Here is a 26,777-nt window from a genome sequence, read left to right as displayed (position 1 = left end):
GGTGGTTTGAGGTTTCAAAAAGAGAAATAGCCTACATAATGTTTAATCACAGGCGAAGCAGCAAACACACAGATAAGGAGGTGGCTGCAAATTATTCAGAGATTTTTGAAGAAAACTGTGGAAGAAGGGGGAGGGGCTATTGTGACCAACAAATATTTAATGTCGATGAAACCATCCTTTTTGGAAGCAAATGCCTTCCAAGACTTTTCTGGCCAAATCAGAAAAATCTCAGCCTGGTTAGAAAGTCGCAAAGTCGAATGAAATTACTGCTAGCAATATGCAAGCCGTTTGGAAGTACATTCTTCCACAGTGTGCAAAAGATTTTGAGTGATTCCAACCTGCTAATTTTAGATACACAACGAGAAGATCCTCAAGAATATGAAGAAAATTTAATCACTGACAAGCCCAAAGAGATTTCAAAGAAACAATTTGAAAACATTTTTCGTACAATCTAAGTTTTTAAGCAGCAATGCTTAGAGGCTGATCCTAATGAAGAGAGAAGCAGTAAAATTTGTAGAAGTAGTAGAAGAAGAAATAGGACCATACCGTCAGTTGTATGAAACAAAAGAAACGGAATGCCTGCCAAACTACGTCAGCTCAATTCTTTGTTAAGGAGTAGAATAATAAATTTATATTCTGGATATGTTTTATTGTTTTTCCTTTAACTAGTGCCTGAGATGTACCCTAATTCTTTTATAAAAAAACATTAAGGATCATAAAAGAAATTTGAGGAAAGAATTATACTTTTCCCTATAGGTTATTATATTCGATTAGTGCATTTCTGATTAATGCGCCTGTTTTAAAGAACGCATTAGGTGCATTAATCGAGGGATTGCTGTATACAGAAACACACATCATCATCAAGAAAAAAAAATAATAAAAGAAGCAAAGGAAAATTGAATGAAAAATTTATGTACAGAGATTGAACTGCTTCAGAAGAAACATGACCATTTCAAACTGTATAAAAAAATCAACAAAATTTCTGGAAAACTTAGAAAAAAGTAAACAGTGTCTCTAAGAGATGAAATTGGAAAAACAGTTCTAGAAGAAGAGAATAAAGCACAGATTTGGATAAAGTATGTGACATAACTCTTCAATGATACTAGACAGAAGCCTATAAATATAAAAGATAACATTCAAGGACCAACAATTCTGAAATGTGAAATATAGAATGCTATAAGATCAGGTAAAACAGGAAAAGCCGGTAGACCAGATGGTGTGCAAACAGAATTTTTAAAATTAACCTATGAAGTTAATTTTTAAAATTAACCTATGAAGTTAATTTTAAAAATTTATTGAATTTTAAATTGAATTCAATAAATTTTAAAAATTCATTGTCGACTTCTTGAAAAACTATTCAATAAAATATATGAAAGTGGTGAATTTCCATCAGATTGGCTCAAATCTACATTTATCACTGTCCCAAAGTGAATTCCTGTGGTAACTTCCAACTTATTAGTCTAATGAGCCAAACATTAAAAATATTTTTGAAAGTAATTCAGAATTCAAATTGATTTGAATCAAAGAAGAATTATCTAGAATAGATGTTCAGATAAAACAGAGAATCATAGTAAAAAAAAAAAAAGGGTCTACTTTAACTTTTCTTCTTGAAAATATATAAAAGGAAATATGAAGCATATCATAATTCAGATTTACTTGACCAAATTGTATTCTATTGGCTTACACCAAAACAAAATGAAATGATGGTACATGTGATGGAATTTCATGCTGGCTGGGGCATTGGTTAAACAAGGTACCTCTGAGGTTTTTGGCCAAAACCATGTAAAGTTAGCTACCGAAACAAACAGAATTCAAGATTGGCAAAATTAGTGTCAAAGATATATATATATATATATATCAATGGAAAAGAAATGGATCTGACAGAAGAATTACAGTTGACATAACCAAGGAAATATAATTGGTGTTACTGAAGAAAAAAAAAAAAAAAAGGCAAGATTCTTCTCAATAACAAATACAAGTGGTTATATCCAGGCAATAATAATCACAGAAAGGAAGAATCAGCCACAATATTCAACATTAAACAAAAAGACAATCTTCTTCAATGGCAGGCAATATCAAGTACAGTGATGTTGACAAACATCAGATTGGGAATTGGACAATGACACTAATCTGTGTTTATGGTGCCACAGATGGTTCTACTAAGAAGAAAGTGGAGGTATTTTTTGAGGCATTAGAGAAGGCAGCTGATACAACAAAAAGTAAAAGTTGGCTCTTGTTGGAGATCTAAACTTACACAGTGCATGAAATGAATACATAGAAATACATAAAAATATGGAAAAAGTTGGAGAAAAAGTAAAGCTAATATTAATGTTAAGCATCTGCAGGAATTCTGTTCATCACATGAACTAGTCATTACTAACAGCATGTTCCAACATAAAAGATGGGAAAAAATAAATAAATAAAATAAAAAAGATGGTAAAATAAAGAAAAGTCTCACTAACTATGTTACTGTTGATGGCAATATGTTGGTTTGGAACTCAAGGAATATACGGGGGATTTGAAATAAGAAGTGATAACCATTTAGTTTTGAACAAGATAAAATTGAATATCATATAGAAAAGAAAAGCGGGAAAGAAAGTTTTAAAAACAATCAAACTGAGAAGTTTTCAGATGTGAACTGTAGACTTAAATATGCAAATATTATTGAAGAAAAAAAATTCAGTATTAGATGACAAGAACCAAACCTTGGAGAGTGAAGTCTGAAGAAAATACTGACTGATTCAGTCCAGGAAGCATGAATCAAAGTGGTCTGCAAGGATAGATGGAAAAGATGAAGCCTACTTGTTAGAAAATAAATCGGCATGTGCCATGAGAGAATACAGAGAAAAATGCATAACAATGAAGCAATATGCAAAGGTAGTAAAACAAAAGTAACATAAAGACCTGCAAGAATACTGATGTTAATATCAGGAAGGTGACAAAAAATTCTGGAGGCTACTGAAAAAGCTTAGAAATGGAGGAAAGAGTATGGTAAAAGAAATCAGAGATGATAAAGTTGACATGATAACTAAAGATAAAAATATTCTAAATGTCTGGAATAATTACTTTGAAAGATCGCCAAATGAAGCAAAAAAAAGACAGAATGTTCTATAGCATCGTTTACCCATACACATATTATAGGCTGACTCTGCCCCCCTGGCACCTACGGTGCCCCCTGAGTTCCAGACTGGTAGGCCGGTTCTCCTTGAATTCTGATGACTCGAATTTTGAAAACGCAAAAGGGGATTCCACCCCCCTGGTACCCATCCCCCGAGTTCCAGACTGGTAGGCCGGTTCTCCTTGAATTCTGATGACTCGAATTTTGAAGGCTCAAAAGAGGTTCTGGCACCCCTGGCACCTTCCCCCCTTCCCCCAAGTTCCGGACTGGTTCTCCTTGAATTCTGATGACTTGAATTTTGAAGACTCGACACTCAGGCTAGCCCCTAAGTTTCAAAACGTTTCAAATAACTTGACAAAAAATGTGATACAAAAACGTTACAAAAAAAGGCTTATCATTTTATATTATAGAGTAGATTAATCAACCTCTCATGCATGGGCTCAACATAAAAAAAAAAAAAAAATCTGCAATGCATAATTCAGGCCTCATTATAGGCCAAAGTAGAGCTCACATAGTACCCATCTATAATAAGGGAAAGAGAAATGAATGTGAGAATTACAGAGGAATTTCTATTGAATGTTTCAAGTAGGATTTGAAACAAGCATACTCATGAAGAGGCTAAGAAAAACTCTGGAAGAAAATCTTGAAGAAAAACAAACCAGGTTAAGGCCAATTAGCAGTTGTCAGGATCAGATTTTCACTTTAAGACTAACAATTAAGAATTCACAGAAATAGAAAAAGGAAGATCTGTATTTAAGTTTTATAGATCTGGAAAAGGCAGATGACAAGGTGCCAAGAGAAAATCTTTTTCAAAACACTACAATCATATGGAATAAATGAAATATTGTATTGACCATTGAATAGTTTATATTTGGGTTTATGCAAGCAGTTAGAATTGATAGAGATAAAAAAAGAAGGCAGTTGTATATAAAATCAGATGTGAGACAAGGGTGCACATTATCTACACTGTTATTCATCATCTATATGTAGAAAGCTTTTTTTCACTTGGTTGCAAATTAAGCTAAAGTTTCCAAGAAATTATATTCTTGTTTTATCCTTTATCTAAGTGTACACAAACAACATTTGAGTGTGCGGTATCTTCACAACTAACTTACATATAGAGGCTTATGACTACACATGAATTGCCTTAGTAACCCATAATGCAAGGTACACATACACAAGTTTATAAAGCTATGCATTATGGGAAGGATCACTACCCAGACCAGTTTCTACCTTTATTGAGATCTCATTAGTAGGATGGGATCCAGAAGAAGAAGAGATACCATGGTGGAATCAATGCAGCCTTGCATTATGGGATATTACGGCAACTGGTTAAAGTCATCAACCTCTATATACAAGTAGCTTAGCTGTGAAGATACTTCAGCACAAACTTAATTTGCTTGCACTTGAATAAAGGACAAATCAAAAATATAGTTTCTTGGTAAATTTCAACCAAGTGAAATCAAAAATTTCTACAATTATCTTTGCCAGCCTGGTTGCCAAGTGGCTAGCATATCGCTCTCCAACAAACAGGCTGCAGGTTTGAATCCCACATGGGCATGGATGTTTGTGACTTTCTTTAGGTGGGAGATGAATTTCATCCCAAGTAGGAGAGTGCCTCCCTGCTTATCAAAAGCTTGAATGGACTGAAAAAGTTCCATGTTTGGTCTCTAAATCAGGATTTCCTGGACTAGTAAAATTAGGATAAATTTTATATATATTATTATTAAGAGAGACCTCCAGGGAGTCAGAGACTCATTGAAGGAGGCCACATATTATACAGACCAGCTATCATACCTATTCTTGAATTTATTCACACTGCTTGGATAACATCAAAAGGCAATCCGTTCAAATCACGCACCACCCTCTGAGAGAAAAATCTAACCCTCACACCCTTCATTCTCAGCTTCCAAGGAGGTCTTCTCGTTCTTTCCCCACCCTCCATAAATTGACATCCTGTAAGACCCTTTCAGAAGTTTGTAAGTCTCAATCATATCACCCCTCTTTCTCCTGTATGCTAGTGTCTGCAGTCTACAAATTCTCAATCTGTCTTCATAATCAGTATTCCACTATGCTGATATAATTTTTAACACTCTCTTTTGTACTCTCTCCAATATATCAGAATCGCATTGGAAACCAGGAGACCAGACCTGATCACAATAGTCCGATTGAGGTCTTGTAAAGAGGCAAAATGACATCTTCATCTTTACATGTGAATATTCATTTCAGCATTGCAATTATCTTTTGAGTTGTATTTGCAATCTTTGCCACATGGCCCCTAAACTTCCTATCTATTAACACTCCAAGATCCCTAGCATCATCATCAGTTTCTTCTACCCTAATCCCACCAATATAATATGACAGTGGATATTTAATCATGCCAAAGTGAATGACTTTACATTTACTCACATTGAACTGGCTCCCATTTTCCCATGCCCACAATTCCAGCGTATTCAAATCATCCATTTCCCTTGTCTAATTCAATGGTAACATTGTTATAGAATGTGAGTAAGTTGCTAAAACATGACCTTCCCTTAGTCGTTCATTGCAAAGTACAGATTCACTGTCAACCCATTTGTGAATGCGAGCCCTAATCAATTTTTCCAAAATCTTCACCACTACCACTCTCCTGAGATGCTAATTGGTCGATAGTCGGATACATCGGTCTTTGCACCACCCTTGTGCAATGGAATTACCATACATTTCTTCCATTCCTGAAGAATCTTCCCTGTTCTGAGACTCATATTAAACAGCCAGTCAAAAGAATGGCTAATTCAGCTGAATACTCTTTTAGCAGTTGTGCTGATATTCCATCAGTCGCTATTGCTGAATTCTTATTCATTTGGTGCAACAGTTCTAATACCTTGGCCTCACACACCTGCGTTTCTTCATCTAGTGAAGAAGTAACAGTGAGCTCAATGTTGTGTTCACCAGGTTGATAGCTTTTAACAAAATGGGCACTCATTAAATGAACAACCTCTTCTGCATCTGTAACCCTCACGCCATCTGGATTTAGAAGTTATTTTTTCATATTCATTCCTTCGTTTACTTTCAGCATATCGATAGAATTCTTGTGGACTGTCTTTAGCACGCAGAGCCAGTTTCTTATGACGTTCATAACGGACATCATCCTTATGCAAACAGTATTCCTTCCATATCGTCATTTTCTTAGGAATCTCTTGCTAAATAAGATTACACATCCATTTGACTTCTACTCAGAATGTGTCCCGAGAATTCTTCGAACTCTCGGGACACATTCTGATATCGCATCATTTAAGTATTGTTTAAATGCTTCCCATGCACTGTCGATATTCTTTCCATCCAGCAACCAATCCCATTCCTCTGAACTCAGTATATTCCTCAGTTGGTCATAATTTCCTACTTTGTAGTTCAGCATGTAACCTTTTCTGAATGGAACATTCATAAACTTAGTGACTTCCCAAGTGAGTACTGCATGATCACTGTCACCAACCAGAGGCAGAATAGTTACGTCTTTAACTGAAATGCTCTCTGACAGTATAATCAAATCTAACACTCTGACCTTGAGTTCCTTCTATCACATGCTGCTTGAGGAAGTTGTCCTGCAACAGTTCAATAAACACATTTTGATTCTTCTCATGAGATTCTACTGCTATCCAATCAATATTTGGATAATTAAAGTCTCCCATCATGATTACTCTTTTCGTTCTCATCTTTTCTATTTGGTGATGCATTTCTTCATCACTAGCAATAGATCCACCAGGTCTGTAACAACACGCCACTATGTAATTGATCTTGTTAGTTTTCACCTCACACCAGATGGCTTCAAACTCAGTGCCACATGAAATATTGTTAGTAGTAGTACTACAATCATAGGTCTCAAGTTTAACTGGATTCAAGTCATCCGATATCATTAGCAGCACACCCCTATCATCTCTATCCTTCCTAAAAATACTGTATCCTTGACACTCGATACCAGTTAGTAGGTCTGATTCTGATAGCCAGGTCTCACTAATACCTACAATCTGAAGTCGCAACATATTGACTAGGGCAACAAACTCTATCCCTTTGTTTCTGATACTCTTAGCATTTGCGTACAGACATAATAATCTACCTGTTTGTTCTTTTGTATTGTCTTGTCTGCAGTCTGCGTGACAAGAGATCTGCAAGTTGTCAAACTTGTAGATCTCTATTATTGTCTAATGCCTTACACGTGTAGACATCTTTGCATACATATGATGGGGCCGAACCGGACAACACACCGAAATTATTCTCTTCTCATGAACATTTCCATGACAAAGCCCATTCCCATCATTGACACAGTTATGTAACATTGTCACTCTTACACTTACATTATTCCTCCCTTTATAATTTAGCTTTCCTGACTCTCTGTGTTAGGTCTCATACCAGTTATTAGTTTTTCTAGACTCCTGATACCAAACACATTCAGGTGTAGGCTGTCCCTCTATACAAATCCAATCTTCCATCAAACTCACTCCACACATCCAAAAACTCGCATCCATTCCTTCTGTGTAGCCTATGCATTGAATCGTTTGCCATCATAGCCCTTCTTCTTAATTCATTTTTATCATAACAAGGTAAAATACTAACGATATTATAACTCACTCATCTATAGCATGTTTTATTATAGAGTTACCATACCAAATAACTTCTTTCTTTTTACTAACGTCACTTACCTGATTTCCGTTATTTCCTGACTTACCTGTTTACTTGCTTTGTTGTTTCTTATTTACCTGTTCAATTTTCTTTTTCTCCCTATGCTCATTTCAACACCGCTCAACTTTTTGCAATTTCATGTCGTCTCTTTGATGATCTGCTTCAACTTCGCTATTTTGGCGGTTAATTGATTTTCATTAACCTCTTCCATGTGTACAATAACCTCGTTAGCAGGGCTAATCTTCTTGTTCTCGCCTGTGGTGTTTTTTTTTTAGCATTACATTTCTTGCCCTTTTTTGGTGCCATTTCAAATATACGAAATATCGAAATATCTTAATAAAAATATGTGATAAAATGCAAAATACACTAAAAAAAAAAACACTAAAATCTACACTAGTATACTATATATATATATATATATATATATATATATATATACATACACATATATATAGTATAAATATATACATAAAATAAAATAAAAATAAATATAATATATATAACTAGTATATATATATATCAATTAACAAAACAGAATAAAAAAAATCCATAGCCTACTCACAATATTAATGTAGTATAGGCTTAACCCTTCGTGAGTGGAAATCACATTATAAAAAAAAAAAAAAAAATCCTGTTGTGTGGGTGACAGTACTTTTTAAATCTGCTTAATTAAGTTAATCCTTCTTTCCCAATTATTGATCCTTTTCCTTAACCTAGCTTACATTTAACTTAATCTAAGTTATGGTCTTTGGGTGTGGAGCCAAATCCCCCAATCAGAGGATGAGTCTCGATAGATCGCAGTATAGTGGCTGCTCTTCTAGGCACGACGCCCAGACCAGTACCTAGGTCATCTGCAGACGATTTGGTGCCTGCACGTCACACCTGAATGGTGCTCCATAGGAAGTAGCTGCCACATAGTCTCAATGGCTGCCTTGATGCTTCCATTCTAGTGGCCTCATCGCCAGAGCGATCGTACCATGACAGTACAAAAGCAACTCTGGCTAGCACTGCCTTTTAATGCACGAGGCACGAACAGTATCGTTGCAGTGGCTAGACGGGATTCTGACTTAGAGGCGTTCAGTCATAATCCCACGGATGGTAGTTTTGCAACACTGGTCACTCGACCAAGCACATGTATTACTAAGTGTCAGAACCTGCAGTTCCTCTTGTACTGAGCAGGATTACTATCACAACGACTAGTCATCAGTAGGGTAAAACTCACCAGTCTTCTATATGAACAGGTTGGACTCTCCTAGTACTTGCACTCACGCATGTCTTAAGAACCTAAAGATATACATCAGTTCTTTTTTTTTTTTTTAATGGTACATAAACCAAAAGTCATTCAGTTCATGCACTTACCACAGTATGACTAATAGTCATACTCGCCACTTTTATTAAAGTCACAGACCTGTATCATTATTCTTACCAATTTCAGCTTATAGTTCGTGCTGTTGCTAACGCCAGGTCAGGGCCGGAAAAGATTAGGCCAGTTGAACTTGCACCTATCTGATATTATTTCCCATGCTAATATTCCATATCCTTTGTCTATTTACATACTAGATAACCTACTAATTTTATTTAGCCTCACTTTATAACTATCCTTCACTTTCTTCTAAATATATTATTCTATAGTGCACTATACTATTCTCAAACTATAGACATGAATCAGAGTAAATGATAATGTCCTTTGGGTGTGGAGCCAAATCCCCCAGTCAGAGGATGAGTCTCAATAGATCGCAATATGGTGGCTGCTCTTCTAGGCACGACACCCAGACCAGTACCTAGTTTGTCTGCGGATCATTTGGTGTGTGCACGTCACACCTGAATGGCGTGCCGTAGGAAGCAGCTGCTGCATAGTCTCAATGGCTGCCTTGATGCTTCCATTCTAGTGGTATCATCGCCAGTATGAGGCCACTACAATCGCACCATGTCAGTACGAAAGCAACTCCGGCTAGCGCTGCCTTTTAACGCACGAGGCATGAATGGTATTGTTGCAGTAGCTAGACGGGATTCTGACTTAGAGGCGTTCAGTCATAATCCCATGGATGGTAGCTTCACACCACTGGTCACTCGACCAAGCACATGTACCAAGTGTCCGAACCTGCGGTTCTGTTAAATTGTGAAAGAAGAATTTTATAATTATTAATACTTCATTCATGATTTAACATGAGTTGCATTTCCTGAGCTAAGTTTGCTCCTAAATAAATTGTAATTTAAACACTTACTGTTATTTGTTCATTGAAATAATAATTGTAATTTTTTTTCATTATTTTATCTTGTATAAATTATTAATATAACTTGTAAATATATCCTAAGTGAACTGTAATATATGCATTTTATTTGTTGTTACGGAAAGTGAAAGTATTTCTAACGGACTCTGCTAATGTAATTTGATTGGTTGCTGTCAGAAAATTAAGTTATTTCATGATAGTGCATGCCTTAGCATTGAGAACTGTACGATGATCACGTGATAATTTCGTGGTTGGGGCGGGAAAAAGAGAGAGGATTTATGGTATAGTGGAAGAAGGAACCAGAGGGAAAATGGAGTGAGTATAGATAGGTAGTGAGACGTGACCTAACCTGAGATCGAACGTCACAACAAAGATTTGGAAGCTTGTTCCGATTTTAATGAATCTTACTTCAAACTCATATTTATTTATAGTTTCCTGTCACCTTGTAAAGGAATTTACCTGAGTGAAAGGATAATAATATGATCGAGATTTATCGTAAGACAAGTTATTACGAGCAAGAAAATACCTTTTCCAGTCTTAACAAATAAGTTATTCAGCTTACGGATACTATAAGTTTTGTGTTGCCTATAGTGGAAGATTATCGAGTGCCTAGAAGTGTTGTAAGAATTTTCCATAATGTGCAAGCTATGATCATCGTACCGATAAGAATATCTATTCTATAACTAACGTGTGATAGTGTTACTTGTGTCCGGAGAAATTGGTCAAATTTCGTGTTGCTGGAGCCAGCTAGTCAAGCCTGAATGAGTGATATTATAAAACATTTCCTTGTGAAACTAATGTGAGAAACTTCATTGAAGAATTAGTTTGTGTTTGAATGTGTTATCTTACAATGTATATGTAAATTCAAGACTGAGCCTTTTAAGAACTATTTTAATCCTCTGATAGATATTGAAGTTGCCAGTTAAGTGTTGATAAAATTGAAGTTTATGATTATTCTGTGAGACTAAAAAGAATTAATTTTTAAGTGTTCTGCTGAATATTGATATTGTTTAAAGTGAAACTAGGTTGAAATCCTAACAGACGAGAATTGCGAAAGCCTTATATATATATATGTTCTAGCAGTAAATGATATACTCAGCTGAATAGAATCTAATTTCTTTATAGAATGCATAAATTGTTTTCTAATTGTATTGATCTTAATAGAGTTCTTGTTTCTTATGTAAGAATAATTTTGTGAGAGAATTAAATATCTTGTTTAACTTGATTCTTAGGCTTGCCTAATTTCAGTTTCATTGCACCGCTCATTAAAATACGAATCTTGTGGGAAACCCTATATATAAATAAGACAATTTTGGCCTGTAGTAAGTTCTCATAGCTGTAGTTCTAATTGGTGCTTGATTCTCTCACAAAAATTGTGTGATTTCAAACATAGAGTGGCGCAGTATAATAAAAATTTTCTTTGTTTGAAAGTACGGTCAAACAACAGCTAGCAAACATAAGGTTGGATGAAAGACAGATACAACAGTTCCTCTCGCACTGAGCAGGATTACTATTGCAATGACTAGTCATCAGTAGGGTAAAACTAACCTGTCATCTTTATTATCAGGTTAGACTCTCTTGGCAATGTGCCCCCATCTCGTATTAAGGACCTAAAGTCGTTCAGTTCATGCAGTTACCACAGTATGACTATTAGCCATACTTGCCAGTGCAATATCAATACCTATATTATTTAGATTATTGCCAGATTTTCGTGCTGTTGCTAACACCAGGTTAAGCGCCTGCTTGGATTTTCACCTGGTCAGCAACTTATTTCTTCTTTCCCCAATTACTGATCCTTTTCCTTAACCTAGCTTACATGCTAGCTTAAATCTAACTTAAAACTGCCTTAAATCTAGAGCTATGAGCTCACTTACTCCTAATCCAAAGATCTTTTATTCTTATCATTCAGAGTAATTCATTATCAGACATAGTGAGACCCACGACCTGCAATCCACTGAGAAACGCAATGCCTGTGAATTAGAAAAGAACCTCCCTACAGTGTATGTGCATAGGGGCACAGTGAGAGTCTTTAACGGCACTCTCACCTCTTCCCAACTCTATCAAAGGAAATCAGATAGCTAATTCCTTACGATAAGCTCATGTGCAAGGTGGGATGGCAATTTCCCACGTTAAAGACAGCATGAAGGCCCGATCCTTCTTGGATCTGCAACAAGGCCAGGCACATCTCTTCGGGTTCACATGTGTGAGTGTGTATTTTATTTTTAGTTAGGAAATTATTGACCAATTTAGTTATCTTACATTAGCTATTAAGTGGTGCTTTATAGAATTGTATGTTATTGTTTAATTACTGTTCCACTTGTATTGAAGATGCTTGTGACACTTAGGGAAAAATTTCACAATAAATAAGTTTTTTACACGAGTTTTCCTCTGTTTTTATATTTAATATTATTAAGAATAAATTTAATAAAAAAATAATGAATCTAATAAATAAGAGAGAAACAAGATAGTGTTCAAACCAATTTTAACAATATAGATCAGATCTGAGTTAGAAATAAAACATCTCAAACTCTGGAGACCACAGATTAAGAGTTCTGTAAAAATTAGAGTGAATACATGGCATCAATAGCAATAACATATAAAAAACAAGGATATCAGGAAAGAATTTGACATTGTTAGCTTTCAGGAATGTGTTAGCACAGCTAATCTCAGGCAGTATTATTATTTTTATACAGGAACCTCGGAGTCCAAAGACACATCAAGAGAGAGAGAGAGCCAATTTATCTATACAATTTATTATACCTCTCCTTGAACCCATTAACAGATAAATCATTAACAACTGACTCCAGCAACCATTCGTTCATTCACTTTCCAAGTGAAAAATCTAGTCGTCACACCCTTACCAACTTCTAGAAACGACTTCATGTGTTCTTCCCCCCCCCCCCTCCCTCAGCTAAGTGCTGAAACATTTTCTTTGCATCAATCCTATAAAACCTTTTAAGTAACTTAAATGATTCTATCATATCCCCTCTTTTTCCTATTAACCAACATCTGCAGTTCACACAGAATGGTGAGGGAAGTTTAGCAAAATAAGTTTTATTTTTTTGTCAGGATGGGAGTCTTGATAGGTAACTAATTTGGAGACAGGAAGTTAGTGATCAGGCAACCTTCTCATGTAGTACTATCATAATATCATTTACATCTCTTGAGGGTACATATCAGGAATTTGATGATGGTGGTAGCAGCATGTGGAACATATTTATGCAAGAAAACTATTAATTCTTTATCTGAATGCATAGTATGGATTTGACAATTTCAATGGTCTCAATTCCAAAAGCAAAAAGTTCTGTTGATAGAATTTCTGCTCAGAAAAATGTAACTGTATTAATTGTAGACAAAGTTTGCACTTTAAATGTCAAAGTGGACTTGTGTGGAATAACATTAACATTTTCCTATGCAAAGATCTAACTGCTAAAAGTATGTTCATACATTAGACATACATATCTATTTCAGCTTCTTATTAAAAATATCTTACAGTGACAGTAATGACTTCTCAATTATATGACCATCAAACAATCAAAACCTTAAATGTTCTAGCTCCTAGAACAACTAACCATGCATTTAATTAAAGCATACCCTCAGTTAAATGACCAGGAAAGTGATTTCCTGACTGGATAACTGAAAGATCACTTTATGATTTCAGTGAATATGGAAATGCTTTAGGGAACACAAATGTTTTTCCCATTCTGTGACATATTGAGAGCCCTCTTCATTGCCACCATTGTTTGTGTTATGATCAAATAAAGCAGTTGGATGGATATTTTGTAATACATAAAAATGCCTAATGAAGTAAATGAAAAATAGTTTGCATCCTTTGAGAATTAGTGCTGCTTCTCCTATTATTTACAAAAAAGCCTAGACAATTCAGCAATCACTAATTCTAGAGCAGAACAAACTTTCATTAACCAATTAATGCATGAGGCACATTTATTTTTCAGTTACATAAATTACAATGTTAAAACAAATAATTTAGTCATAATTTTTAATGCAACAGGTATGTATCACTGAAATGATTGTTAGCATTAAAAAATAAATCCTCTAACACATTTTATTGCCCATGGCTAGATATTAAGTGATGACTCAGGAACCAGTCAAAGAAAGGCTTAGAAAAGTTTCACTATTAGGTGACTAAAATTAAACTTATAACAGTCTACAGGTGGGCTAGGGCAATGGATGCAAGCACCATTTTCAAAATACCAGGCAACTCATTAGTTGGTAGCATGTTTGTTAACTGCATATATTCTTTGGCCAGTGTGCATGTCTTGCAGGGATGAAAAACCCAAGTTTCCAGAATTAGAAAATCTCTCCTCCCCATCCAAGACCAGCAAACATCTTCAGCTGAGAAGTCCTACTATATAAGTTTCTTGCATTCTAGATGGAATTCAAACCTAGGGTTTTTCTGACCAAACACCAATCACAAATTCCTTACAAATGGACTTATGAATATGTTAAGGAATCAAAAACTGTTTGAGGATTTGTATTTTGTAAAACATTCATATTTCAATTTTGCTATGAAAAAAAAACAAAACAAAACAACAACACTTACTTTAATCCTAAAGTCAATGCTTTCTTTATCAGCCAATTCCAATATAAGCTAAAAAGAGATATTTGATATGAAGTGGTGTTCTTTGAAATGGGCTCACAGCAAACTTGCCACAAGCGATGAAATAAAGAAATGGTATCTCTAACCTGAAATAAATAATGAACTTTTATCATTATCTTTATTGTAATGTAAGTATATAAATTATCACCCCAGTATTTTATTTATCAAATATTTATGATGGCTTATTATGAAAACATTCACTGCTTGATACTTTTACAATTAACTATTCATTAACTCAGACTGACATTCCCATTATTATGCCCACAGGATAAATCAATAACAAAAAAAATGATGAAAATATTATTAGAAAAATATAACGAATAAGCAATATAAAATATTAAATGACAAAAATTATTAATCTTTTATCAACAAATTTCCTCCAAATTAGTCTATTACTTGTCAGAACTCCAAAATCGTCATATCGAACATTTTATTCTTCTAAGGCACTTCTGACTGAATCAATCCACCTAGACCTTGGTCTTTCTCTGGGTATTTTTCCTACCATATTGGCAACAAACAAGTTTTGCTAATCCCTGTTAGATTATTCCTGTTCACACATTCTTGAATGAAAACAATGTCAAGTGCTGTCTTAATTTTTAATATGATTCTGCCACTGATGTCATTTATTCAGAGCCCCTAATTTTTCTAGGAACGCTCATATCTGAGTTCTCTAATCTTTGATCAAGTGCTTCATTTCTAACCACACTCTCATATCTATAACTTAAAAACTGGTTTGAACACTGTCTTGTATTCTACTGGTTTGCCGATTTTGCTAATTTCTCTCTTATTCCATATAAATTTATTTTACTGGCTGCCCACCATACCAGCTGTGCTTATTCTGTTGTCTATTTCCAAATCAAATTGTCATACTTAAAAACTGTGCCTAAATAGCTGAACTATTTTACTTATTCTATAGATTCATCACTGAGAATGAAGCTGAAGTTTTCGGTGTTCCTGCCTATTTTCATAGTTTTGTTCTTTTTATTCCTGGCATGATTTTCATGACAAATTACAGATGTTATGCAATTTAGTTAAAGAACCCTGGAGACTTGCACTGGATGGATGGATGGACTTGTTTAGGAATACATCACCTGCATAAAGCAAAGAACTAAGTTTGACATCTCTAATTCTAATATCAGGTTTAATGACACTCTCTTTCATAAAGCAATCCATACAGATGATCAATAAGCATGGAGATAATGTGCATCCTCTGTCTTACTCCTGATTTTGCATCTAGCCTACTTGCTGTATTTCCTTCAATTCTAACAATTGGCTTACAACTTAGCTATATGAGGGGGGGGGGGGGGGGGGCTCTGGAAAGTTCTGATAAACAACTAGAACAAAAATGATATTAAAGTAACCATTATAACCACAAGAAAGAACTAAGAACATACGTTATCCTCATAGCTCTGCTACTAGTATGTTCTTTCTTGTGGTTATATCAGTTGCTTTAATATCAGTTTTGTTCTGGGTGTTTATGAGAACATTCCAGATCCCCACCTCATCTACTGCTCTGTATAATGTTCCATTTACCCCATATTGTAATGTTTTGAAAAGCTTTTCAACTACAATTATATGGCGTATACCAGATCAACAAAACTGAAGTACAGATACTTGTCATATCCCCATGATTTCTCTACTTGCCATAAAGTAAAACTGATAATTTCCATTAGCCTGAACCCAGGTTCTTCTCCAAGTTTCTCTTCCACAATTTTTCTCAGCCTGTTTTCAAGTAGGCTTGCATAAATCTTAACTGGAATACTTAATAGAGAAATTCCTTTGTAATCCTCACACTCAGCTTTTTCCTTTTTTATAGATGAGAATCACAAGTGATCTACTTTAATCTTCTGGAATTTGACCTTATCCTCTGATTATGCAGTATAGCCACTGTAAAGCTTTTATACCTTGATATTTGAACATTCTAGTCGGATATCATCTATACCAGCTGCCTCTCTGCATTTTAAATTTTTGATGATTTTTTTCTATCTCATGTATTGGTATGTACTCCTTACTGCGTTCCTCTTGAAAATTTTCTACTACTTTTCTGTCACTGCTTGTTTTGCTTAACAGTCTTTTGAAGTAATAACTCCAGACATGTAGGATATCCTTATCTGCAGTTTTTATGTCACCTTTATTCTTTGATTCCTTTTACAGTACTCTTTTCTAAGCTTTTTCAATAGCCTCTTGAACATTTGTCATCACCTTCCTCATACTTATCTTCTATATTCTTACTGAAGTCATCCCATAACTTTTGATTAGCTACTTTTGTGCATATCTTAGTTCTCCTACATTTTTCTTTATATTCATTTAGGATTCTGCTGACATATATTAGGAACTTTTGGTCAGTTCTTCTTGTAATTATAACTTTTTGTAATCAGTAGGCCAGTCTCAACTTTTGTCATCACAGGTAATTGTATTCACTTTCACCAATGACTTATAGACAAGAGTATGGCAAACAATTGCCACCATCTTGCAACTTAAATAACTGAATTCGACTTCCAGCCCAAAAGGGGCTACCAGTAGAATTCTATCCTTTTGGGCTACCAAAATATTTATGTAGCCCAAAAGGCAGAATAAGTGGATAATAACTCAATTATCTTTACTTGTTACTGTGTTCTTCAACATCCAATAATCCTTAACAGGTATTTTGAATTGCTTTTTTTCATCAGGTACCAAGCAGAATCAAAATACTGCAGAAGCTTAATATGATAATCAAAAACAGTAATAAAAAGGCAAATATACCCACTCTTGGACAATGTTTATTTTTTAAGTACTGCAATAACAAGAACTGATTCCAAAGGCTTGAAATTTGTAAACACTAATTTCTTTAAATTTTTTAAAGTTTTGATACATAAATTTGCCTGTTTGGCAGAAAATATTATTCAATGAAAACAATAATCTATGTATTTAAATCCTTCATCAAATATTTAATTCTAATAAAGTGAAAATATATGGATTTTTGAGGCAAGGTTTGTCTTTTACAAAAACTGATTGGTGAAGATGCAATAATATTGCAATTTTTTAAATTCTTAATTGCCTTCTAAACAATTTTAAGTTTTAATGTTACGCTGTTTGTCTACTAGGTAAACAATAATGAATATTTTTATCACATGTTATTAATAAAAACCTTGCATAATTTTTACTTACCTTCCAAAAAAGGTCATCAGAGCAATTGTAATCTCCAGCATTTAATAATGAATAGAGTTCATTAGGAAAGCTACTAAAGAAAGGCATAAGGTGAATAATAACTGAATAGCGAATATCTTCAAAGTGCATTTCTTCAAGATGATAAGCTTTTGAAATATGCATCAAGGACATATTCACATTTGGCAATTCTGATGAGAAAATATCATCTCTTTCTAAGAATCTCATTTCATAAAGAAAGAGTAAGAGATGAAATCTAGAAAGACAGAGATCAAAATAATTATTAAATATAATTATTATTAGTTAAGAAAATTATTATTAAATAATTTTCTTAGTAAAAGAGAAGTTATCTCCAATTTTACTAGACAAATAAAGATTTTGGATTGCAGATTCATACATAGTGATATCTATTGCTTCCTTAAATCATACATTTCTCTCATTTTCTTAGTATAGAAGAGATCAGAAACACATCAAAACCATAGATACCTAACATACATTACCATTATTATTAAATATTTTGGGGAATGCTATCACATTTAACAAATACTGTGGCAGATTATACTGATTTTTTATTTTTGTGCTATCATTTCATTTTTTAAAATATTTTTTCATTTGATTATTTTAATTATAATTGCATAGACATACCTTGCATCTATAACAATCTTGTTAGGTACCACTTTTTGTATTTCAATAATGCACTACTTCTTTCTATTTATTATTTTCGATCCACTGCTGAATGAAGGCCTCCCCACGACCTTCCATTTTTTCCGGTCTTCTGCTTCCCATCCATTTCTTTCCAACCAGTTTTTCTATTTCACCTTCCCATCTTGTTTTTGAGTGTCCTTGTCTTCTCTTTCTGGTACTACTACTACTACCATTCCTAGACTTTCATCCATGAATGAGCTAAAATTATGGTGATCCCAAACAGAACTATAATTGATGAATGATGAGCATATAATTTACCCCATTTAGTAAAAAAAATGCAGCTCAAGCAAAATAATGAAATATTACTGCGGTCAGAAACTGCTCAAGTAGTGATGATGATGCAATACTTGGTAAATACTGTTCATCCAGGTACAATAAGACACAATATCTATGATTGTGCTTAGTTAGAATAAAACAGCCTGAGGTTAAAGGCTATAAAACATGTGTACAATGTCTGTTAATTGCATGTACTTAATGATAGTTTGGTGGGAATATCAAAAGATTTTTCCACTGTGCAAAAAACTTCTTCCACATAATATGTACTAGTGTAGAATTCAATAGAGGGAATAGTAATGATATATATATATATGATAATAATTTCTTGTTATATCCACAAAGCAAGAAAATTATTAGTCTAACAAACATTAACAGAAAATTATTAGTCTAACTCCTTTTACAGTACTCTTTCCTCCATTTCTAAGCTTCTTCAATAACCTCCAAAATATTTTGCCACCTTCTTGATATTTATTTTGTCTGTTCTTGCCAAAGTCCTCCCATGACTTTTGTTTAGCTAGTTTTACACAGTGTTTAGCTTTCTTACATTTGTCTCTGTATTCTCTAAGAGCAAAAGCTGACTTATTTGCTAGGAACTTTTGATATGCTTTCTTCTTTTCCTTCACTTCCTGTGCCCACCATGGAGTTCTGATTTTTCTATTCTTGCAGACAACCTCACCACATGCCTCTCTGGCTGAATCAATCAGGGTTTTCTTCAAGGCTTGCCAATGAATCTCCAAGGTTTGGTTCCTGTTCTCAAACTCTTTCATTTTTTCTTCAAATATCTTTGTGTATTTTAGTCTACAGTTCACATCTAAGAGCTGCTCAACTTTTATTCGCTTTAACACTTTCTTACATGTTATTCTTTTCAATATGAAATTCAATTTTATTCTGCTCAAGACTAAATAGTGATCACTTCCAATTTCAAATCCTCTGTACACTCTGGTGTCCTGCACCAGGGAGAAAACATCACTATCAACAATAACATAGTCAACGAGACTTTTCTTATTCCTTGCCTCTTCTCTCCATGTGAATTTGTGCACATTTTTATGTTGGAACATAGTGTTAGTAATTACCAGTCCATGTCTTGAGCAGAAATCCAACAGGTATCTGCCATTATTATTAGCTTTGCTCTTTTCTCCAAATTTTCCCAAAATATTTTTGTATGTCTGACAATCATTTCCTACTCTGCTATTTAGATCCCCAACAAGGACCATCTTTTCCTTTTTCATTGTGTCAGTTGCTTTTTCTAAAGCCTCAAAAAATTCCTCCACTTCTACCTTAGTAGAGCCTTCTGTGGGACCATATGCACAAATAAGTCTCATTGTCCAGTACCCCATTCTCATATTTGCCCACATCAGTCTACTTGAGACTGCCTGCCATTCAAGATTAGGCTTGTATTTAGTGTTGAATGCTATAGTTACCCCTTCTTTTCCTTGATTGTCATTGCTGAATATAACATTTTGTATTTATTGCTCAGAAAGATCTCACCAGTTTTGCCTTTTTGGTTTCAGTCACCCCTATTATGTCAATCTGGTACTTATCTAATTCCTCAGCTAGCTCCATTTCTTTGCCATTCAGGCTTCTTATGTTGATAGTACCGATCTTTAACTCTGGTGATGTCGAGTTGGGGTGTGATTTCAGATTTGTTCCAGTAGCTGACTTTTCGCTATTTGCCCTGGCGAAAACAACGGGGGGCCTTGTTTAACCGGGCGACGCCCCAGCCTGCAAGAAATTTTGTTATGTTGTACCATCATTTTGTATATTGGTTTAAGCCAATAAGAATACAATTTGGTTGGATAAATCCCAAATTGCCAGCCCATCCTCGTTCATTCAGTATCCAGGTAGATACCCAACAGAGTACACCACGAGAAGGTGAGGATTGGACATTAGGTCAGAAGTCATGGTCGGTTCTCTGCATTCCTTTAAAGGCTATGTGGAAGTCTCCTCTCAGTTATATAGTTTTGACCCTTAAGCACAGGATCTTGATGAGAAATATGCTGCGAGAACTCTCAACATACTTCAGTTAAATACCAACGGTACTCAAAAAAAACATGGAAGAACTTAAGAACATTTTATACAAAAATAACATCCACATTGCATGCTTACAAGAAATGAAACTAAATCAAAATCTGAAGCTTCAAATTAAAGGCTATTCAATGTTTAGGAAAGACAGACTGAATCGTTCTGGCGGAGGCTAGCTATATATCTTACGGACCAAACACATTAAATATAAAGAAATCATATCAATTACAAACAGCAATATAAATAGTAACACAGAGGCTCAAGCAGTCAAGATATTTCTACCAAAACGCATTATTACAATAGTCAATGCATATCACCCAGATAACTCAGATATAAATACAGAACTACTTAAGCAACTAAGTCAAACAATGTCAGATACAAAGATCCTTTTAGGAGATCTAAATGCCAAAAGCCTAACTTGGGGCTCCCCACAACTAGATCAGAAAGGAGCACAAATAGAGGACATAATTGATGATCTAAATCTTGAGATCATAAACAACAAGCAAAATACATATCTGTCAAAAACAACAGGCACAGAGTCAGCATTAGACATCACAGCAGTACATTATGAAACTGCAAGTCTTACCCAGTGGAAAATACTAAAGAACGTCATCAGTGACCTATTATCATAACCATTAATTTGCAGTTCGACCAAAAACCACAGACAAAGAGATCCTGCAACTTCAGAAAAGCAAAGTGACCTAAATACACACAACTATTAGAAATATATTGCATTAGCACACCCACTAGTAAAGAACTTGATCAGCAACTACTAGAATTAACTAACAACATACGGAGAGCAGCAAAAATTCAATTCCCAGAGGACTCAGGAAAAACAATTGGGTTCCATTTCGGAAAGATCATAATATCAATGCTGTGATCACCGAAAGAGATATTATCAATGAACAGTTAAAACAAAATAATACAGAAGACAACAGAATAAAGTTAATAGATAATAATAAATTTAGTTTAATCCTTTATCCAAGTATAAGCAAACAAAGTTTGCACCTGAAAATATCTTCAGGACTGAGGTAAGTTAACACCGGGCAACTCGCAGCAAAGGTGGATCAAGGTCTCAACTCCTTGTCTCAGTATCTCCCATAATGCAAAACACATCTAAAAAGTAATGCAATTTATTCCAATATGTATCAAACTTGGGCTGGAATCCCACAAGGTTCTGTTTCAAGCCTATTATTTCTTATCTATATGAACAATATCCATCCTCACATAATAAATGACATAAAAATAGCATGCTATGCAGATCATATAGCAATCTGGCATACAAGCAGTAATCCTCAACAATCTGAAAAATTCCTAAATAATTCAATAAAATGCTTAGAAAGATGGACAAAGGAACTTAAATTACAGATAAACACAGAAAAAACAAAACTGAGCATCTTCTCCAATGATAGAAAAAATAGACACAATTACAATCCCCAAATCAAAATATATAATACCAAAATAGAAAAAAACAGTCTCCAAAATACTTAGTCCTAACCCTAGATACTGAACTGAGATTTACAACTCATATTACAAATATATCTAATAATCTAATATAGCTCTTAAAAAGCTTAATATCATCAAAATGCTTTGTGGAACAAAGTGGGATGCTAAACCAAAGACACTCAAAACTACATATACACCACTCACATGACCCACTATGGAATATGCCTCATCAATCTGGGCTCCAGCTTCTACTAGCTCAAAAGAAAAACTTGACAGAGTACAATCATGAGCAACAAAAATTATTATAGGTGCAATCTCATCCACAAATAATTTAAAAGCTCAACAAGAGTGCAGGCCTGACATACTAGAAGTAAAAAGAAAACTCTCCACAGTTAAATTCACTTAAAGAATCAGGAGCCAACAACAGGATCACATCGCACTCAAGACTTTTGATACCTGGACAAGAAAATCCAGACTAAAGAGATCATCTACTTTACAATATGATCATGAAATTAGAAAACAGATTGACTTAGAGCACCTGTCCATTGAAATAAACAAAGAGCCATTATTTTCCACTTTCTACCAAAAAACACAATGATAAACTTAAATCTTCTAGAACCTTGTTCAAAAAAGGATTCACAGTAAGAAAATAAAAGAAAAGGACTTGACACTATACATCATTTAAATAATTCAAACCATGTCATTGTCCACACTGATGGATCATCCGATGAAGCACTCAACCAAGGAGGTTCAGGGATTTTTCTAACTCTACCTGGAGGCAAGAAACACAAATCAAAATCACAGCTGGCAAAATAGCTTCAAACTTCACTTGTAAATTAACAGCCAAACAGCTTTCAAATTCTATCTCCCAAATCCAGTAATACACACACGACAGAAGGAATAACCATCTACAATGACTCAAAATCTGCACTTGAGGCATTAAAAATTGGAAAAACAAAACTCACACAGGAAATTCATGATCTACTAACAACTTTAAATTTAAAAAATAAGAACTGTACACTGTAATGGATACCAGCCCATGTAAACATTGAAGGCAATAAAGAGCAGACAGACTAGCCAAAGAAGCAAGATACCTCAAAAAGTATGTCCACTATCACTAACTGCTGCTAAGTCTGTCACCAAAATAAGATTGGTAAAACAAACTAGAAAAAGAAGAATGAAATCAGTGAAATGAATGAAAATAGAGAAATAACCACAATCATCACCAGACTAAGGATGGGACATTTTAAAGGCATGAAAATTCATCCAGATAGTAGTAGGAGCTATGAAACATGCAAGAACGCCAGGAGTTGAACTAACACCTGTCCATATTTATTCTTGCCCAGCAATTGCTACATAAAATTGACAATAACCCTAGAGAAAAGCTCTACCCCATCAAAGTTCAACAGATTGCCAAAGCAATTCTATAGATCCACAGTCATATCTAAAAGCTCTTCAATGGACTCGATAATAACAACATAAAATCAGGAGGTTCACAGTTTCATAAGGTGATGTTGGATAAGCTCAATGATATTTTAACTACAGAAAAAAAAAGCCAGTGCAGTAGCATAAATCCTTAATTATCTTATTACACAAAAAGGGCAGCAGAGATAATATCAATAACTATAAGCCAATCACTTTGCTATTACAACTGTACAAAATGTTTATATATGGATGATACACAGCTATATAAACAAGCAGTATTCAGAGCAAGATTCTCTAAAGTAGATCATATACACACTATTAACCAAGTAACAGAAAAAGCAAATGAATATAATCTTCCTGTATTAATATTTAGTGTTCGTAGATTTTGAAAAAGCCTTTGATTCTCTATATCATTCAGAAATAATGAAAAGCTTAAAACAACAAGAACCATCCAAAAAAAAAAATATCCAATTATTAAAAAATGTATATTAAAACTCAACAGGCAGTACAAGTGAGAACATCAGGGAAAGGAATTTAGTATTGGGAGAGAAGTAAGGCAAGGAGACCCTTTGTCACCCAAATTGCTTTCTGCTATATTAGAAGAAGTCTTTAAGAATATCACATGGGAAAAGTATGGAAAAAATCTCAAGCACTTATGTTTTGCAGATGACATTGTTCTTTTAGCAAAAAAATAAAGAAGCTCAAAAAATGCTAAATGATCTTGATAGAGAAAGCAGGAAAAAAAGGTTTAAAGATTAATCTAACTAAAACAAAACTGATGAAATATTCAGAACATACCAAACTAAAATTAACAGTTAATTGTAGTGAAATTGTGGAGGACTATATTTACCTTATCAATTACCGTATTTGCTTGCGTATAGGATGCACCCTCTTTTTTGTACACATTTTTTAGGATAAAAACTTTATCACTGAATATTATAATGAATTTACAGTATTTCAAATATAAAATAATAATTAGGTCTACTTTCAACAAATAACTAATCTAACTAGGAAAGAGTACCCACCATTTAATCATCAAAACCCAGAAATTCATCTCCAGAGCTAAATGAAGAGACACTTGAAACCTCTTCTAAATCAGAATCTGAGTCCTCATACAACAAATTGTCCTCTGTACCATCCAGTGCATTACTAATTTCACACTTCCTAAATGATTTAACCACTGTCTCAGTTTTCACAGCATCCCATGAAGCTTTGACCCACTCACAAACTTGCGAATTTTGAGGTTACAAAAATCTGAAGACTGCATCCAGCTGTTCCACTTCTACTTCATAAATCCCTTACATGGTTTATTAATGCAGACATCTAAAGGTTGAAGCTGACTAGTTAGACCTCCTGGAATTACAGCTAACTGAGTTTTCAATTCCTTGAGTTTATTTGTAACATCGTCTGTTCTGTGAGAACGAAACTGATCCCATACTAGCATGGCAGGCTTCTTCAACAGTCTTCCAGGGTGCCTAGACCAAATTTTATCTATCGATAACTTCATTCTTCCTCCTCCATCCATCCAGCCTTTTGCATGAATATGTGCAAACACTCCTTTAAGCAGTTTTTCTTTGGGTAGCATCTTCCTTTTAAAAATCAATAGTGGCGGCGATTTTGTCCCATCAGCACAGCAGGATAAAAGAACCGTGTAGTGAGTTTTTTCGTGCCCCAAAGTTTTAATAGTAACACTTTTAGTGCCCTTGGAATCTACAGTTTTGTTTGAGAGCACATCAAAAGTCATCGGAACCTCGTCCATGTTTCCTATTTGCGCAAGTTCAAAATTTTCTCGTTTCCTTGAGTTAATGATGAATCGATGAAATTCAATCATTTTTTTCTTCATATTCAGCTGGCATCTTTTGTGATATTTTTGTTTTAGTTCGCATACATAGCTGGTTTCTCTTCATGAATCTTGAACACCATGATGTTGATCCAGTAAAGTTGGTGATCCTTCCGTTAGTGGCTATTGTTTTCGCTTGATGAATAATCATTTTTGTAAACACTGAAAGTCCTGCTTTTCTGTGGTCTAAAATTCAAGTATTCAGTTCTGCCTCAAGTTCTGGCCATTTTACAGTTCCACTTCGTAGGTTATGTTTACAGTGAGTTGCTTTTTTTAAATCCTCTTCCTGATTCCGCCAAGTTCTTATCATTTTCTCAGTTGGGGGGGGGGGGGGGGGGGGGTCCGAAATGCCTCTCTGCAGCCCTGTTTCCATGTTCTTTAGCATACGCAATCACACGTAGCTTGTATGCAATATTATAACAATGCCGACATTTTTCAGCCATAATTTGCCAAGACATTTAGAGAAAATTTAACAGCAGAAATTTATTACCTTTCACAACTGCAACAACAATTGGAAAGTTTAAACGAACAGGACACAGCTGTGATCGTCGATGACAGCACATGTGCATCCACTGAACTCTACGTCAGTGTTTCTCAAATTGTAGTACGTGTACCCCTGGGGGTACGTGAAAAGTCTTCAGGGGGTCCATGGCAATTTTTGGCTATGCATCATTAACGCATAGAATAAAATTCAATGTATCCGTGAAGTTTGAGATCGTAAAACGTTCCTATTGTATCACTGAATAAGGTACAGAGACATCTGCAGGCTGTGCAATATGTTTCTCAACAAACAGTGCAATTAGAAACAACTGGCATAAAAACGGCACTCAACTAATGAATTGCATGTCCTCCTCCCCTCCCACAGAAAATGCTGTATGACTCAAGCAAAACCATATGTTGCTGGTGCAACATATGGTTTTGTTTGAGTGAACGTGTTAAAACGAAGAAATATATAGTGAATGTGTTTCAGATATTATACAAGGAATTCCGTTGATGAGAATTAGCATTTCAACTCAACTGTCGGCTTGTCTTTGTCATTTAGTAGCACGATCTTTTGTTAATACTGCACCAATCATATGAAAGCGGATGGCTGAAGTTTGAGAAACACTGCTCTACATAACTGGAATGCTCTCACACACTACAAGGAAGCAATAAAGAAATCACATAACTCGGAAAAGGGAAAATTTCCAGAAATGAAAATAATAAAAAACTGAGTATCGACATATAAGACGGACCCTGTTTTTCAGACCTATTTTTGAAGAAAAAAGTGCGTCTTATACTCCGGTAAATACG

General features: G+C 34.7%; 1 protein-coding gene across 1 annotated transcript in view; it reads right to left on the bottom strand.

Annotated features, from left to right (window-relative positions):
* LOC150096239 (midasin) overlaps nt 1–26,777 on the bottom strand; it is a 1,081,806-nt gene that overhangs the window by 377,044 nt on the left and 677,985 nt on the right. Inside the window, exons 51-52 of the mRNA XM_090409469.1 lie at nt 17,774–18,026; nt 14,570–14,712 (exon numbers count right to left, since the gene is read on the bottom strand). Coding sequence (XP_090265595.1) covers nt 14,570–14,712; nt 17,774–18,026 — 396 coding nt within the window. The remainder of the gene's footprint in view (nt 1–14,569; nt 14,713–17,773; nt 18,027–26,777) is intronic.

The sequence above is a fragment of the Typopeltis vanoorti genome, chromosome 19 (assembly GCF_054136105.1).
Source record: "Typopeltis vanoorti isolate ZY-2024b chromosome 19, IOZ_Tvanoo_1.0, whole genome shotgun sequence".
Taxonomy (NCBI): Eukaryota; Metazoa; Arthropoda; class Arachnida; order Uropygi; family Thelyphonidae; genus Typopeltis; species Typopeltis vanoorti.
This window is presented reverse-complemented; position numbering and strand designations above follow the sequence as displayed.